General features: G+C 45.4%; 1 protein-coding gene across 1 annotated transcript in view; it reads right to left on the reverse strand.

The window, feature by feature from the left end:
* Positions 1-19017, reverse strand: part of TBC1D8B (TBC1 domain family member 8B) — a 65957-nt gene that overhangs the window by 23640 nt on the left and 23300 nt on the right. The window contains exons 6-10 of the mRNA XM_044305519.1: positions 17094-17301; positions 14177-14341; positions 10239-10379; positions 7547-7697; positions 6161-6375 (exon numbers count right to left, since the gene is read on the reverse strand). Of these exons, the coding sequence (XP_044161454.1) occupies positions 6161-6375; positions 7547-7697; positions 10239-10379; positions 14177-14341; positions 17094-17301 (880 nt within the window). The remainder of the gene's footprint in view (positions 1-6160; positions 6376-7546; positions 7698-10238; positions 10380-14176; positions 14342-17093; positions 17302-19017) is intronic.

Here is a 19017-nt window from a genome sequence, read left to right on the forward strand (position 1 = left end):
CTCGCTTCAACTCCACCGGTAAGTCGTCACCTGTTGCAGGTACCTCTTCTCACTCATACAGCAGGTCGTATTTCCCTTTGTTTTCAGAACTGGGCGGCTATATCGTCACACGCATGGATACTCCAGACGGTGCAGGGTTACGTCATAGACTTCGTGGGACGTCCAGACCAGTCGATCATGCCACATCCTTTTCTCTGCTCCGCAGAGGACTACAGGTTGATAGCAAACGAGCTACTAGACCTCCACTCCAAGGGTGCGGTGGAGCCCGCACACGACCAGGGAGGCTTTTTCAGCAATCTTTTCTTGGTGAAGAAAAAGACCGGGGATTTCAGACCAGTCTTAAACTTAAAAAAGCTCAACTCCTACGTGCGATACAGGCACTTCAAGATGGAGGGCATACACCTTCTGAGGGACCTCCTTCGAGACGGAGATTGGTTCACGAGACTGACCTCCCTAGGGTTCGTGGTGAACTTCTTGAAGTCGGAGTTGTCCCCGACTCAGACTGTCCAGTTTCTGGGATTCGAGATAGACTCCAGGTCCAGCACACTACGCTTACCAGCGACGAAGATCGCGGTATCAAGAAGGAATTGCGCAGAGTCATCCGCTGCTTCTCCATTCCACTCCGTACTCTGGCTCGGATCGTAGGTCTACTATCCGCTTCCATTCAGGCCATTTTCCCGGGACCGCTCCACTACAGGGCGATGCAACGTCTGAAGACCTATTTTCTCCACCGGAATCCTTCCTACGATCAATCGATCCCGATAACGGAAGAGGTCAGGGAGGAATTCAGATGGTGGCTAGACAGCATGGAGGCTTGGAACGGCCGAGCCATCTTCGGGAGCTCTCCCGACGTCGTTTTGGAGTCGGACGCCAGCCTTTGGGGCTGGGGCGCGACGGGCGGAGGCAGATCAACAGGAGGCGCCTGGACCGCTCAAGAGAGTCTTCTCCACATCAACTGCCTGGAACTGTTGGCGGGGTCGTTCGCTATCCGCAGTCTGGCGAAGGACAAGTCACATTGCTGTATTCTCTTGCGGATGGACAACATCTCGGCGGTCCGCTATATCAACCGCCTGGGCGGAGCCCGTTCCCGTCTACTGTCGGAGGTGACGAAGGAGATCTTCGACTTCTGCCTTCCCCGCAACATTTCACTCAAGGCGGAATACCTTCCGGGGGAGACGAATCTGACGGCAGACTGGTTCTCACGTCACTGGAGGGACAGCAGCGACTGGAGATTGGATCCTCAGGTCTTTCAACGACTCTCGGTCAGGAGGGGCCCCTTCCGACTGGACCTATTCGCTTCCCGCAACAACAGGCAGACTCCGGCCTACTTCAGCTGGCTACCGGATCCGGAGAGTTTAGCGGTGGACGCGTTTCTCCAACAGTGGCCAGCCAAGGGAGCGTACGCCTTTCCCCCTTTCAGCATGATCGCACGGACAATTCAATTCCTGAGGAATCAACGCATTTCTCTCCTGCTCGTCGCTCCGCTTTGGCGGAGTCAACCGTGGTTCCCGGACCTTCTACATCGATCCGTTGCTTCTACCGTCTTTCCCGATGCTCCTCACGGACCCGAAAGGGAATCCGCATTCCCTGGTACTCGAGGGCCGTCTCCTTCTGGTGGCTTGGGCTCTTTCCGGGGAGCCTGGCAGACCAGCGATTTATCGCAGGCAGCTAGAGACCTCATATGGGACTCCTGGGCTCCTGGAACTAGAAGATGTTACTTATCAGCTTGGGATTCCTGGTCCTCTTGGTGCTGTGAACGGGACTTCGATCCATTTACGGCACCTGTGACCGCCATATTGAATTTTCTGTCACATTTGTTCTCTTTGGGCCGCTCCTATCGTTCTCTCAACGTGGTGCGCTCCGCTATTTCGGCGGCGCACGTTCCCTCTCTTGGTATCCCAATCGGTAGGGATCCACTTGTTTGCCGTTTACTTAGGGGTATAAGGTTGCAGAGACCTGCGGGCCCCAGATAAACGTGGTGCGCTCCGCTATTTCGGCGGCGCACGTTCCCTCTCTTGGTATCCCAATCGGTAGGGATCCACTTGTTTGCCGTTTACTTAGGGGTATAAGGTTGCAGAGACCTCCGGGCCCCAGATATTCTCGTCTCTGGGATGTGGCCTTGGTTCTTCAGTTTCTGAGAGATTGGCCGACTAATACCTCCCTCTCTCTAAGACAGCTGTCGGCCAAGTTGACTTTGTTACTTTGCCTCGTTTCCTTTCGTCGAGTTTCGGACGTACGGGCTTTCGACGTCGACGCCTTTTCGGTCTCTCCGGAGGGAGTTACCTTTCGGGTGTCTAGACGTACCAAGTCCAACTCTACGTCAGTCTTTTATCCCTTCTTTGCCTCAGAACCGCAACTTTGTGTCGTTTCTACCCTTACTCGGTACGTTGAGGTCACTTCTGCGCTTCGAACTTCTGCCTCGGGACAGCTTTTGGTGTCCTACGTTCGGCCTCACGTTCCCGTCTCAACTACTACACTCGCCAGGTGGATACGGTGGCTTCTGTCTCTGGCGGGCGTGGACCCCTGTTTTGGGGCACATTCAGTTCGTGGGGCGGCTGCTTCCTCGGCCTTCTCGGCAGGCGCTTCTCTGACAGACATCCTACATTCGGCGGACTGGTCGAGGGAGTCTACCTTCAGGACATTCTACTTTCGTCCAAGCACGGGGGCGGCTATGTGTCTTGTGAATCAGCGTTAAAAAATGCAAAATACGAAGCCTCCTGTCATGTGGTAAAATTGAAGATTATGCTAGCGCTAGTGTACTTATAATCTTAATTTTAGTAATGACAGGAGGCGAGTATTTTCCCACCTCTTTCCCACCCTTGGTAAGTGCTTGTGGGTAAGTATATGGTTTCATTCCCTTTTGCGTTTTAGCAGCCAAGATCCTTTTAAGTGATGTCATTTACTGTCATTTTATGTGGGTCATGCCTGCATGCAGGTTCAGTTTCGGTTCCTAACCCATTTCATATTGTTTTTCAGTATAAATGCTTGAAGTTTCCGGTCCAACTTCAGGGAGTTTCTTCGTGTCGATCGGACTTAGTCTCACGGAGATCTGAATGCGGACAGAAGGTCTTTTGATTCCGGTTACAGTTCATTCCGGATTTTCTTCATGCCTTACAGTTACAGGACAAGGAGTTCGTTCGGTGGTTCGTGGTTTAAGAGACATTGACTTTAGTTTATCCAGTTTTTTCTGATGTTGCATGCGAAAGAGGAGGAGGAGTCTCACGGCTCAGAATATATTACCTCCTATTGCATTTTGATTGGTTACTGTTTTAACTGTTTCTTTACTGCTATGTGGAGTAAGTAAAGAGAGTTTAATGCAAAATACTCGCCTCCTGTCATTACTAAAATTAAGATTATAAGTACACTAGCGCTAGCATAATCTTCAATTTCTTTGCATTTTGCTCATTTCTTATGTTGGCCTGCCATCTGGTGGCCAAAATAAGAATTGCAGCATTAATGCTCTGAATTTCTTCATAGATATTCGGAGCATTCAGCACATGTACTGAAGTCCCGATTGGCCACACGGGGCTTCAGTATCACGCTTCCGGGTTTTTGCACATTCAGGTGCCGTGATCTCACTTAATCACGGCATCTAAAGCATTTAATTACTGCGATCGGCATTATTGCCGGTTGTGGTAATTAGACGCAGGTCTCTGCTGTTTTTCTTGCCGGCCATGATGCCAGCTGCACGAGCGAGCGGGCGTCATGCTTGCACAGCGCTAGCAGCGTTGTACATGTACGGTGCTAGTAGTGAACGGGTTAAAGGAAATGTGTCATCAGAAAATGATCAATTGTTTAAAGGGAACCTGTCACTGGGATTTTGTGTATAGAGCTGAGGACATGGGTTGCTAGATGGCCGCTAGCACATCCGCAATACCCAGTCCCCATAGCTCTGTGTGCTTTTATTGTGTAAAAAAAAAAACGATTTGATGCATATATATGCAAATTACCCTGAGATGAGTCCTGTACGTGAGATGAGTCAGGGACAGGACTCATCTCAGGTTAATTTGCATATGTATTAAATCAAGTTTTTTTACACAATAAAAGCACACAGAGCTATGGGGACTGGGTATTGCGGATGTGCTAGCGGCCATCTAGCAACCCATGTCCTCAGCTCTATACACAAAATCCAGATGACAGGTTCCCTTTAAATCATGTTTTTATTTTAACATATTATTAAAAGAATTTTTGATGAAGTAATTTTTAATTTTCCATGTTACTATCTATATTTAAACAATAACCATAAAGGTGGATTTAGATGGGATGATTCTGCAGCCGATTGTCAGGAAGAAAGCGTTCCTTCCTGACAGTTTGCTGCTCGCTCAGTGAAGGAGACATTTACATGCAGCGATCTCCTTCACTGTATGAGGACAAAGAATTGCTATTGCAATCCCTCATCCTCATACAGATTTATGGCTTCCGAGCAGCAGATTGCTGTTTAGACCACACGATCTGGTGCTAAGAAGCCATGATTGGTGGCGCCCGCATGAACGACAGGATCACCCGATGAACGAGCGTTTCGATTCTATGGGTGTCCGTTCCGGGGTTTTTTGTGGACCGTATGCGGAACCATTTAATTCAATGGGTCCGCAAAAACCCCCCCAAAAAACGGAAGTTACTCCGTGAGCATTCCGTATGTCTTTATTTCTGTTCCGCAAAAAAATAGAACATGTCCTATTATTGTCCGCATTACGGACAAGGAGAGTTCTGTTCTATTAGAGGCCAGCTGTTCAGTTCCACTAAATACGGAATGCACACTGACATTATCCGTATTTTTTGCAGAACACAAAATACATCTGGTCGTGTGCATGAGCCCTAAGAGAAAAACGAGGCAGATTTACAACTCCTGTCTTAATGTGCCCATTCACCATCAACAGCAGTTGGGCAAACACTTGTTCGGCCGATATCTCTTCCGACCCCCATACACATAGATGTAGGGTTCCCTTGAGTGTGTATGCATCGTCAATGGGAAGAGAGAAAACAGGAGAACCAAAAAATTGGGTGTTAAAATGGAAAAAATAAATAAATGATTATATAAGGGGACATGTTAGACAGTCAGTCCCTCTGAAAACAGTGGCAGTGACAATGTTATAATGATAAATGAAGGAAGAGACTGACACTCCTTGGTACTGCAATTATATCGGGTTTATTCGCCACTCATAGAAGAGGTGACGCGCGTTTCGACACATGCAAGTGCCTTTATTAAAGCAATGGGAGCAGCAGGATCCTGCTGCTCACATTGCTTTGATAAAGGCACTTGCATGTGTCGAAACGCGCGTCACCTCTTCTATGAGTGGCGAATACAACCGATATAATTGCAGTACCAAGGAGTGTCGGTCTCTTCCTTCATTTAAGCATCCGCGCACCCATACCTTCACGCAGTGCCGCCCGACTACTCGTAACCAATGTTATAATCATGTGCATGGGAACCTAAAGGGGATGTCTGACTTCAGCAAATTGCATTTATCATGTAGACAAAGTAAATACAGGGCACTTCCTAATGTATTGTGATTGTCTATATTGCTTACTTTGCTGGCTGGATTCATTTTTCCATCATATTATACACTTATTGTTTTCAGGGGTTACGACCACCCTTCAATCCAACAGCGGTGGTCGTGCTTGCACACTATAGGAAAAAGTGCTGTTTTTCCTGGTGGCCGGGACCGCACACTATATAATGTGATGGAAAAATTTATCTAGCGAAGGAGGCAATATGGACAATCACAATACATTAGGAAGTGCCCTGTATTAACTTTGTCTACATGATAAATGCCATTTGCTGAAGTGAGAGAACACCTTTAAAGACCAGGAAGGCAGACGTTGCATGAAACTTATCACAGTGGCTTGTGCTCTATAATAAGTTTGGTGCATCTTTCTTAACATGTCACATACTTTTCCTTATGACACTTCCGGGTCTTCTGACTTTATTTCCATATATTGCGCCAAACTTTTGGCACACTTTCTCCCTAAACCATGGCCCCTGTTTGCAGACACTGTGTTGTAGCACAAAAAAAAAAAGGGTAAAAAACACATTCCAACTGGTACAAGACATGTACATCAGCTGAATGGTGCAAACTGAACTGGAGTAAGCCCCCAATGTCTTCTTCACCACATACAAACATCCGCAATACTCATAGCAAAGGAATTGAAATCTGCTAACCTGACAATATCCTATTTTCGGGTTCCTGTAAGCATATGCAGTTAGCACTCTCCTCAGTGCAGAGATGCCGGTGTCACTCTGAAAGGCAGGATGCTCTGGCAAGGATCTGCGCAAATCTCGTTCAATTTCATCAGTAGCCAAGGTGCACGTACCTAGAGACTTTTCCACTATGTCAGTGTAGTAGCCTGGGTTGGCTCCCATGTCATTGACAGCACCTAACAGGTGAGAGAAGCTGTGTTAATGAGACAAATCTCAGCACGGGGCCATTTCAACACTAATCACTGGCACGCTGCAGACCTTAGAAACACTAAAAACCATTGTGAAAAAAGTTATTTCCCAGAACATTGTTAAGCCTGCATTACACCAGCAGGTCATAGCTGACAAGCGTTCGCAGGAACCATGATCTGGCAGTGTAATACTACCGCCGATTACCTGATGAATGAGCAAACACTTGTTTATTGGGCAATCACAATTTTTAAGCAGGCCGAAAAAGTCGTTTGCTGGTGCCAGATTGCGCCATCTAATCACAGTCTGCTGCTGGGCAATAAGATTGTTTGTGCGCTTACGTAAATTATCGTTTGCCGGTGTCCAAATAGCACTTTGCTGCCGGCAAATAACGATTCTGTATGAGGATGAGCGATGGCATTAGAGATCGCTCCTCCCCATACTGTGGAGGAGATTGCAGCATGTTATAGCAGCGGCGGTGTCCTCTGATGACGAGGAGGCGATTGTAGTGAAGGAACGCTTCCTTCCCGACAATCACCAGCCTCATCTGCTGGTCGAATCCCATCCTTAGTTTCAGAGATGGTCCCATTAGCCGTGGACAGGAAATAACAGCCTGCATTCTGCTATCTTTAGGACAGCAGTGTGAAATCTGCATTCCCAGCCTGTAAAAGCAGCAATACCAGCAATGAGAACACCATTATATTAGTGAATTTCTATTAGGCTACTCCCTAGCACATCACAGGAGGTTTCTATTAAAAGGGTTGGCCAGTTATGGTATATCCACATGACACACCATAAATATTCGATAGGTATGGGTCCCTCCCTCTGGGACCTGCGCTTATCTCAAGAACGGGGCCCTGTTCCATGCTGCTGGTAACGGACAAGTGGCCATGCATGCGTAGCGATCTCTAGTCGCTTCTATGGGTGGGGGCGCTTACCCAGCTAATTTCTGAACTCCCACAGAAGTGAATGGAGAGAGCCCCATATATACGAGACCAACACCCCTTTCCCAGTGGGAAGAGATGGAGCCTCGTTCTTGAGATCGGAGTGGGACCCAGAGGTGGGACGTATTCTGTAGATATGCCATAAATGTCCAGGTGACAATATCACATTACATCTTGCTAATCTAGAGGATTCCAAAAAATTTTTTTTATAGGTTACCTGAGAAAAGAAGCCAGAGTTCTCCTCGCAACGTCTCTGGGATTCCTCTGACCACTAAATTCCGAGATCTTTTTGTACGAAACATATTAACTCCGCGGCCACATTCAGAGAAAAGAATATTCCAGGACTGCTCCTTCATTTTTTCTTTCAACTGCAGAAATTAGGTAATAATTCATCTGATTAGATTACCTTTGCCTAAACAGTGGCGGGGATCTTCCCTGAGACTTCGCCTAAATATAATGGTTGACCCCTCCAGACCTCTTCTGTTCAAGTCCGGTCTTTAAAGGGAACCTGTCACCTCAGAAATGCATGTAAATCCGCCAGCATAACATCATAGTAGCCCCCAGTCTGTTAATAATCATATGTTTGATCCGGTAGTCTGATGCTCCATAGATTCAAAAATGATGTTTTAAGCGCCATGAGCGCTATCTTGCCGGTCAGCTTGAAGTCAAGGGGGCAGTGGCTTCCATGCTTCAAGTCAAGGTAAGCACGCCCCCTAACCGTCCACTTTTTTGTTAGATTGACAGCCTGCAGTGCGGCCGGGATCACATAAGTCTGGCGCATGCGCTCCTTGGATAAGCACGATGCTGTCTCTTGCTGCCGCTGTTAGCCGGGTTTCAGTGGTGCACTGCGTATGCGCAAGACTTGTGCGATCCCAGCCGCAATGCAAGATGTCAATCTAACAAAAGAGGGGACGCTTAGGGGGCGTGCTTACCTTGACTTAAAGCATGGAAGCCGCTGCCGCCTTGACTTCAAGCTGACTGGCAAGATAGCGCTGATGGCGCTTAAAACATCGTTTTTTGAATCTATGGAGCATCAGACTACCGGATCAAACATATGATTATTAACAGTCTGGGGGCTACTAGGAGGTTATGTTGGAGATTTTATATGCGTTTTTGAGGTGACAGGTTCCCTTTAAAGATGGCGCCCGCTCACAAGTTCCATAACCGCCAGGTTTCTGCTGTTTTAAACATCAGAGGCCCAGGGCTAATGTCTGCAATCAGCAGTATTGTCATTTACAGATATTTAACCTCTCAGATGCCGTGGTCAAATGTGATCACACGGCATCTGAGAGCCCTAAAGCTGGAAGCCGCGCACTTCCCAGCCCAGGCTGCACTTCCCAGCTTAGGCCACCTTTCCCTGGCTGAGACTGGGCAAGGCGGCCCGTACTAGTAGGCGCTGGTAGCGAACGGGTTAATGGTTACTGGGAAAAAGGCCGCAATACAAATGCAAAAAAAATCAACAGGCTAAGGGTACTTTCACACTTGCGCTGTTTGATTCCGGCAGGCACTTCCGTCGCGTGAACTGATTGTATGCAAACGTCAGAAAAATGCATTGCAATGCCGGATACGTCTTTCCGGTGTCATCAGGCAAAACGGATCCGGTATTTATTTTTTTCACATTTTTAAAAGGTCTGCGCATGTGCAGACCGGAATACCAGATCCGTCAATGCGGCAATTTGAATACCGGATCCGTCAATGCGGCAATTAATACATTCCTATGGAAAAAAATGCTGAATTCGGCATACAGGCAAGTGTTCAGTTTTTTTTCCGCTGGAGATAAAACCGTAGCATGCTACGGTTTTTCTCTTTTGCCTGAACAGTCAAAACGACTGAACTGAAGACATCCTGATGCATTCCGAACGGATTACTCTCCATTCAGAATGCATGGGGATGAAACTGATCAGTTCTTTTCCGGTATAGAGCCCCTGTGACGGAACTCTATGCCGGAAAAGAAAAATGCTAGTGTGAAAGTACTAGGGCTGCAACGATTAATCGATGTAATCGATTAGATTCAATAACTGGATTCGTTGTCGACGAATCCAGTTATCGAATAATCGCCGATTCGTTGCTATGCGGGCGGGCGGTCGCTGCATCTTTATTTTACCTTTTTACAATGACGCTCCTGTAACAGCCAGGCAGAGCGGACGGCGGCGTAACGTCACTCACTCACGTGACACGCCTGCTCCGCCTCCTTCATTCATGAGGTGGGCGGAGCAGGTGCGTCATGTGAGTGAGTGACGTTACGCCGCCGTCCGCTCTGCCTGCCACTGGAGCGTCATTGTAAAAAGGTAAAATAAAGATGCAGACGTGATTAGTCCGACTTATAAGCATCGGGGCCGGGGCTGTTATGGGGAGGGGGGAGGATCTGTCTATGGCACTGCTATGGGGAGGGGGGTCTGTGTATAGCACTGCTATGGGGAGGGGGGAGGATCTGTCTATGGCACTGCTATGGGGAGGGGGGTCTGTGTATAGCACTGCTATGGGGAGGAGGGGGGGGTCTGTGTATGGCACTGCTATGGGAAGGGGGATCTGTGCACATATCCCCCTCTCCATAACTGCGCCACCCACAGATCCCCCTCTCCATAACTGCGCCACCCACAGATCCCCCTCTCCATAACTGCGCCGCCCACAGATCCCCCTCTCCATAACTGTCGTTTTGTCGTTTTTGCCGATTAATCGATTAATCGTAGAAATTAATCGGCAACTAATCGATTATTCAAATAATCGTTAGCTGCAGCCCTAGAAAGTACCCTAAGGGAATGCATGAATAAGTTCAAGCAAGTCCTTGTTAATACTCCCTGCTTCCTCAAAATTTTATGAGGACAAATGGTTAGCAAATATACCGTACTGGCGATCTCTCTTTTATATAATTCTGAGACGTTACATCGGTCAGTTTTCTTCATCCTTACCATTATTGGATCCAGATTTTCAGCGTCTTGAGGATGGAAAACAGTCATAAGTGCCTCTGTGCTCACAGTTTTACTTGAGCCTTTGGAATCCAACATTGGGTGTTTATCCTGGAAGTCGGCGGCATTGTCACTGTAGCCAGTCTGAAATATAGGAATTGCATTTTAGAGCCAGATGTTAGAAATCAATCCTAGAGTATAAAAATCGTATGATGTAATATGACAGGCAGTGCTGTATGCAGCAGTCATGGAACATGCAGCAAATAGCTGCAACCTGAAGGTTATAAAAAAAAGCAGAACTGCTGTGGGAAAAACCAAGTCTGTGTCTTAGGGTACTTTCACACTTGCGGCAGAGGATTTTGGCAGGCAGTTCCGGCGCCGGAACTGCCTGCCGGATTTGGCAATCTGGACGCAAACTGATGGCATTTGTCAGACGGATCCAGATCTGTCTCACAAATGCATTGAAATATCGGATCCGTCTCTCTGGTGTCATTCGGAAAAACAGATCCGGTATTAATTTTTTTTGCATTTTTAAAAGGTCTGCGCATGCGCAGATCGGAAAGCCGGATCCATTTTGCCGGAACACTTAATGCCGGCACTAATACACTTCAATGTAAATTAATGCCGGCATTCCGGCAAGTGATCAGTATTTTTGGCCGGAGAGAAAACTGCAGCATGCTGCGGTATTTTCTCCGTCCAAAAAACGTAAGCGGGACTGAACTGATGCATCCTGAATGGATTGCTCTTCATTCAGAATGCATTAGGATAAAACTGATCAGTTTTTTTCCGGTATTGAGCCCCTAGGACGGAACTCAATACCGCAAAACAAAAACACTGGTGTGAAAGTACCCTTAAAGGGACACTAAACCTAAACATGAATGCTCAAGGTAAGGCTAGTTTCACACTAGCGTTCAGAGATCTGGCAGGCTGTTCCTGAACAGCTTTCTGGTTGTGGCATTGCCAGACACTGCCTGAATGCCTGTCGGCCCTGAAAATATGCCAAGGTCTAAATCCGCTAATCGCAGCGGTATTTGTCCAGCTGATTCTCTGCATATTTGTCAGGTTGCAGCTGGATCTCCACCGGTCCTAATTTTAGATAATGGGGTCAAAAGGAGACATTAACGCTTCCGGCAATGCCGGAATGCAGAGAGATCATGCAGGCTGTTCCCTTCCATTACAGCCTGCCGAATCCCTAGAAAATTATATAAAACCGCGCTGCTCAAATCCAACAGTAGGAAATCACGCCCTTAAAAGCACACAGTTCCTCGGATATGGTCAGTTCCTGGTTAGGTAACCTCGACTTCCACAATATTCGGTGCCCTTATCTCCTATAATCATAAGTTAAACAGCCCAACATAGTGAAGTCCCGCAAGTTCTTTATCTTATTTATTCTTATTATACTCACAGATTTCCATAAAATCTCAATCATATAAAATACATGTCAGTCCTTTTGCCAAATGCCCAACGCGGGTTTCGCTTCCGCTTCGTCAGGGGCATCTACAGATCCCCTTTATTTTCTATTTTACTTTGTATTTAGTTATATTTTTTAAGTGCCAGATCCCTAGGGCTAGGGATCAACCGATATTGATTTTTTAGGGCCGATACCGATAATTTGTGAACTTTCAGGCCGATAGCCGATAATTTATACCTATATTCTGGGAATTTTCATTTTAAAAAAAATAATAATAAAATTCCTACACAAATCTGCTGAAAATTAATGTTTATTGTTAATGTGTATTTTTTTTTTTTGTAAATCGTTTTTTCATTTATACTTAATATTTTGGATTTTTTTTTTTTGTTTTTTTTTTACTTTTAGCCCCCTTAGGGACTAGAACCCTTGTCCTATTCACCCTGATAGAGATCTATCAGGGTGAATAGGAGCTCACACTGTCCCTGCTGCTCTGTGCTTTGTGCACACAGCAGCATGGAGCTTATCATGGCAGCCAGGGCTTCAATAGCGTCCTTGCTGCCATGGTAACCGATCGGAGTAGCAGGGGAGAGGGAATCCTGTGGGGGGCACTGCGCCACCAATGATTAATATACTGGGGGGCTTGGGGGGGGGGGCGCACTGCGCCACAAAGGAAGCTAAATCTCTCATTTATTCATATACAGGAGGCGGGAGCTGCAGAATGACATAGCCGGCTCCCGACCTCTATGAGCTGTAGCTGCGATCCGCGGCACCTGAGGGGTTAACCGAGGATCGCAGCTACAGCTCATAGAGGTCGGGAGCCGGCTATGTCATTCTGCAGCTGCCGCCTCCTGTTCAATTTGAATGAATGAGAGCTTTCTTTTCATTGGTGGTGCAGTGGCCACAGCCCCTCCCCTTCTCTTGTACCCTGTCCTCCCATTGGCTGCAGCGGCAGCAGCAGCACAGGGGGAGGGAGACACTGCTCCTTCTCCCCTGTGCTGCTGCTGAGAGCAGCGCGATCTGTGTTCCCAGTACGTTATCGGTATATCGGCAAAATAAATGGCGATACCGATAACAGTCAAAATCCTCAATAATCGGCCGATAATATCGGTAAAACCGATAATTGGTCGATCCCTACCTAGGGCTAGTGTGAAACTAGCCTTAAACTGATAATTAACGACATGGAGGGTGGGTAATCTGGGAGGGACTTCTTGCACACGAACGTATTTTCTTTCCATGTCCGTTCTGTTTTTTTTGCGGACCGTATGCGGAACCATTCATTTTAATGGGTCCGCAAAAAAAAAAAGGAAGTTACTATGTGTGCATTCCGTTTCCGTTCCGTAAAAAAATAGAACATGTCCTTGTCCGCATTACGGACAAGGATAGGACTGTTCTATGAAGGACCAGCTGTTCCGTTCCGCAAAATACATACGGTCGTGTTCAAGAGGCCTAAGAGAAAGAGGTCATTTATAAAAACTCATTTCAAATCATAACAGTGATACATTGTAGTCACACACATATTTTGTAAAGCATTGTACACATTTTGTATAAATATATATATATATATTTCATCACTAAAAACGAATCAATTCCAAGTGCAACACTTCAGTGCAACCTTATCTTAAGTTCAGGGCCCTGAGATTTTCAATTTTTGCGTTTTTGTTTTTCACTCCCTGCCTTCCCATAGTCCATTCACCTAGACTTATGAGGCCTTATTTTTTTTAGTAAAACCAACTTGAAGTGTGTGCGACTTTTTGATCACTTTTTATAAAAAAATTATTGGGTATTTGAAGTGACAGAAAATGGCATATTGATGCCAATGTATAGGTTTTACATTTTTTTTCCCCGTTACGCCATTTGCCGTATGCCATTAATATTGTTATATCTTAATTGAATGGGCATTTTCGCACACAGAAATGCCCATGATGTTTATTTTTTTATTAGTTAAGTATTTTTATTTTAAGTTTTATTTGAATTTTTTTATATTTGTAAAAACTTTAATTTTTTTTTATAATTTTTTTTTTTTTTTACTGTTTTTAAGTCACCTTGGGAGTCAATAACTGCCAATCATTAGATTGCCCATTGTGTTCAATGATGGTTATTTAGCCATCAATGAACACTTCATTTGGAATATAACAATACAATGCTGCCACCTAGTGGCCTGTATTGGTATATTCCTGAAATAAACACCGAAGCCTGCTTGAGGCTTTGGTCTAATTCAGGCATGTAACAGGTTCCCCGATCTCAGTTGGGGAACACTGTTACCGGAGCGGAAGCGCGCAACTTCTCTTCCGGACTGCTCAAATGTGACCACATCTGAAGGGTAAAATTTATGCAATCAGCCTTATGGCTGGTCGCATACATGCACTGCGGGTCTCTACTTTTCCAAATGGCAGAAACCCGGCGGCTATGGCGCCTGCTGCACATGCGAGTGCAGCACATGTTTAGGGACCGGACTTCTTCCGTTCATATACGGCAGTGGTTCTTAAGGGGTTAAATGGATTCTAAGTGAAAGGAGTCAGCAACAACTCACCACAGTGAATGGATTATGCTGGGGACTAGTCACGGCACATTTGGACCTCAGTCTGGCCACCAGAGAGTCAAAGTCTCTAACATCAGTAAAACGAAAAATGTTCTTCCCCTTGGTACTGATTGTAACAGCCCTTGTGGACATATCAGACTTCTCTATTCCTATAATCTGCGGACAGAAGGTAAAAAGCTTTTACTGGAGATAGACATCCTCTAGATATATGTTTCTTTGGTAACTATTAATAGTCTGAGCACACTGTACAGATATTTTACAGACATTTTCCGGTCTTTTTCATGGAGTTAGTTGGCTATTCAGATAAAGATGGCATGAGGTTTCAAGTTTAAATTCATATAGTCGTAAAGTATCAATGATCTAAGGATATACTGTGGCTATTTTTAACATTACAAACGTTTAATACACAGATGCAGCAAACTTTAAATTGACACTTAAAGAGGACCTTTCATGGGTCCAGACATTATGACATAAGTAGGGGGTTGTGTAGGGCATAGTGCAGGCATGTAAGATCATTTACTAGCTTATCTGTACGGCGCTCCGTTCGCCCACTATGCCCCCCTTTTACTTTTCCCGCCTGGTAGGCTAATGATTAGGGAGAAAAAAAAAGCTCCCCTTCTCCCTGGCTGTGACGCTCTCCGCTGTGATTGGACCACGCTACAGCCAGGGAGAAGGAGACGCCCACAGAGAAACAGGACAGTCTCCTCCTCCCTGTACCGATGCTATTCATTAGCATACCAGCCGGAAAAAGTAAAAGGGGGGCACAGCGGGGGAACAGAGCGCAGGACAGATAAGCTAGTAACTGATCTTACATGCCTGCACTATGCCCTACACAACCCCCTACTTATTTCAAAATGTCTGGACCAATGAAAGGTCCTCTTTAAGGCTAGTTTCACACTAGTGCTAACCTGTTCCGGTACAGGAAAAGCCGCTTGAGTTCATGTCATCTGGCATAGCGGACTCTGAACCGCCAGGACCCATTGACTATAATGGGACCCGGCGGAGATCTGGCTTGTTTTCAGCATTAGTGCCGAGATTCGTCCAGACAAATATCACTGCAAGCAGCAGTTTTTATCCAGCCGAATCCCGGCACTAATGCTGTATCCATGGCAGGTCCCGTTATTGTCAATGGGCTTTGGTGGGAAAGGTAGTATCCAGCTATGCTGCATACAATGAACTCCGGCAGGCTGTTCCTCTAATGGAAGAGTTCAGCTCTAGTGTGAAACTAGTCTCAGGCTACTTTCAAATCTGTGTTTTCCTTTTCCGGTATTGCAAGTCAATGGTGCCAGATCTGAACACATTAAAAAACGGATCCAGTACCCATTGACTTACAATGGTTTTAATGCCAGATCCGCCATTGCTATTTTAAACATAACACAAGCAGATCAGTTCAGAACGGATGCACCCGGTTGTATTATCAATAATGGAAGCGTTTTTGCCGATTCCTGCCGGATCAGGCAAAAACGCATATGTGAAAGTAGCCTAATACAACAAAAGCCATTAAAAGTAAGTTTAGTTGGCTACAACTGTTACTTGTCAAGTTACAGATTGTTAGATCTGTCTGCAGAACTAACAATCTACCAACTGCCTCAGTCTAATAATTGCTTCCCTGCTTTCTAGGCTACTAGACAAACAGATTTAAAGGGAACCTGTCACCGGGATTTTGTGTATAGGTTGCTAGATGGCCGCTAACACATTGGCAATACCCCGTCCCCATAGCTCTGTGTGCTTTTATTGTGTAAAAAAACGATTTGATACATATGCAAATTAGCCTGAGATGAGTCCTGTACGTGAGATGAGTCAGGGACAGGACTCATCTAAAGTTTATTTGCATATGTATCAAATATTTTTTTGTTTTTTTTACACAATAAAAGCACACAGAGCTATGGGGACTGGGTATTGCAGATGTACTAGCGGCCATCTAGCAACCCATGTCCTCACCTCTATTCCCAAAATCCAGATGACAGGTTCCCTTTAAAGAAGATCTGTCACCTCTCCATGTCTGTTTCAGTAACTGCTTGCATTTTTCTATTCCTCTATTACTACTGCTAAAAATGTATTTGGGATTTGCCAGAAGTCTGCATTTAAGGTGCAAATGTTTGTTACCAGTTGGGGGCATGTCCCTGCAAAGTGTGACACTATCCAATAAGTGCTGCCAGTCCAGACTGTGCAGGGACACCCCCCCAACTGTAACTCCCATCTGGACCTTTTATTACAGACTGTTGGCAATTAATTTATAAACTTCTAGTAGGGATAACAAGGGGATTACACAACAAACAGCTATATTGAAAAAAATGTTTTAGAATTGACATAAAATGGGGAATGCAAGTAGTTGATAAAATGTCGGGAGAGGTTACAGGCCTTCTTCTTACATTGGACCAGTCAGCTCTCCTGACATGCCTGTCTTAGTAAATACTTGTACACTCCATAAAATATCAATTCTATGTAATTTTGTATAACTCTGCATTGCACTATTCCTTTATTATGTCATCTACAAATGTATGAATATATTGACAACTGGGCGTTACCTTTCCCTTTTGCAAAGGGGCGTGTCCCTACACAGTCAGGCATTATCAGCACTGATCGGATAGTGTCAGATTGTGAAGAGACCCTCCCCAAATTAGTAATACCCAGTTGTCAAGTCATTTATAAAATTTTAATAGGAATAACAGAGGAACAGCACAACACAGACGAGATGACTCAGAATTGTCATACGTATTTACTAAGACAGACATGACAGGAGAGCTGACGGGTGGCATTTAGACTCCTGCTCCAGAGCTTAGCAGTGCATTTTTGTAGTCCAAAAACCTGGTAACCCAAATACAAGGTTCAGAGCTTTATCTAGACCTAAATGAAATCAGCAAACTAAATGTTTTTTTTTTCTTCTTAATTTCAATAAGCCGCGTACCTCTCTTAATGGAATAATTGTGCTGTATAAGCTGCCATCATGGCTTGCAAAGCAGATGTAGTTCTCAGAAATACACATCTTGCCCAGAGCGTTGACATGGCTGAAGGGTATCCACAGGAAACACTCATGCACCTCCTTCAAGATTTCGTCCTTGGGCAGCCTAAAGTAATTGGTGAAATGTTCGCTGTGAGCTCGACTCTCCAAACCCCTAAAATGATCAAGTACAATACTGTAAGTAATCTGCATAACTATTGTTATAAACTTAGAAAGGGATAGTCCTGTTACATAATATCCAGAGAGGCTAAAAAAACAAGCACTCCGACAACATTTTCTATTCTCTTGCCCGTCAGAAAGGTACACGATGTCAATAGCATTGAAGATAATATTCTTACCCGTGACTGTGGAAAGATTTCCTCATCTATAATTTACACAATGTAGTCAGTGAATAAAAAGTTTTGAAGGAGTGCTTCTTTAAAGAGTTACTATACTTTCACACAATTTGGTTTAATTTTACAGAGAATGGTGTGAATAGCAAATTTCTAAATCACTTCATTCAAAAAATCTGCCTGCAACTAGGGATCGACCAATTATCGGAAGTACCGATATTATCGGCTGATATTCAGGATTATGTACATTATCGGTATCAGCATCTAACCTTGCCGATATACCGATAATGCGTATAAAGCGAATACTAGTGAGCGATTCCATTATGGAACTGCGCACTAGTATGCATCCGGTGCCGGGAGCGGGGAAGAAGAAGCAAGCGCTTCCGATACTCACCCTCCCTGGTCTTCTTTGATGAGGCCCGCGCTGCACTGTCCTGACCCCGTACAGCATCAGGACCTAGTGCGCGCACTATAATCTGACGCTGCACGCTGTCAGGTGACAGTGCAGCGCGGGCCGGAGAAGACAGGGGAGCGAGACGCCGGACCCGGAGATGAAGGATGAAGAGGAGCTGCGGCGCAGGAGAGGTGAGGAGTTTTTTAGGGGTTAATAAAGGTCTGAAAGGGGTTAATAATGGTCTGATCTGAGGTCTGATAGGGGTTAATAATGGTCTGATCTGAGGTCTGATAGGGGTTAATAAAGGGCTGATCTGAGGTCTGATAGGGGTTAATAAAGTCAGTGTGGAAATTGGCATTTGGCCCTAGTATATTATAAATGTAAATTATAAATTGACTACCAAGGGCTTTATTAATTTCTAATTTAAAATTTATTATATACTAGTGCCAAATGCAAATTTCCACCACCTCAGTGACTACCAACTAATATATATTATGAGATATAAAATATCGGTATAAATTATCGGCTATCGGACTGAAAGTTCACAGATTATCGGCTCTAAAAAAAAAATCTATATCAGTCGACCCCTACCTGCAAACACCTGGGGAAAAAAAAAAAAGTCATAGCCACTAGGGGTCTCACTTCCACCTAATTTAGAGTCAACTGCCTGTTGTCAAGCAAGATCCATTCCTAGTATCAGAGGTACAGAAGACAGCAGAGAAATTGGGGGCCTGTCAGAAATAGCTGAGATCCTGCACATGATAAAAGAACTGCTCTCTACTGCCTGAAAAGATCACAGGCTTTCTGTAAGGCTACTTTCACACTTGCGGCAGTGTGATCCGGCGGGCAGTTCCGTCGTCGGAACTGGCCGCCGGATCCGCCGATCTGCTGCTGCCGGAAAGCATTTGTGAGACTGATCTGGATGCGGATCCGTCTCACAAATGCATTGCAAGGACGGATCCGTCTCTCCGCTTGTCATGCGGACCGACGGATCCGTCTTGTAAATTTTTTGCATTTTTACCAATCTGCGCATGCCGGAACGACGGATCCGGCATTCTGAATGCCGGATCCGGCGCTAATACATTCCTATGGGAAAAAATGCCGGATCCGGCGTTCAGGCATGTCTTCAGTTTTTTTCGCCGGA

This window comes from Bufo gargarizans, chromosome 9, assembly GCF_014858855.1.
Source record: "Bufo gargarizans isolate SCDJY-AF-19 chromosome 9, ASM1485885v1, whole genome shotgun sequence".
Lineage (NCBI taxonomy): Eukaryota > Metazoa > Chordata > Amphibia > Anura > Bufonidae > Bufo > Bufo gargarizans.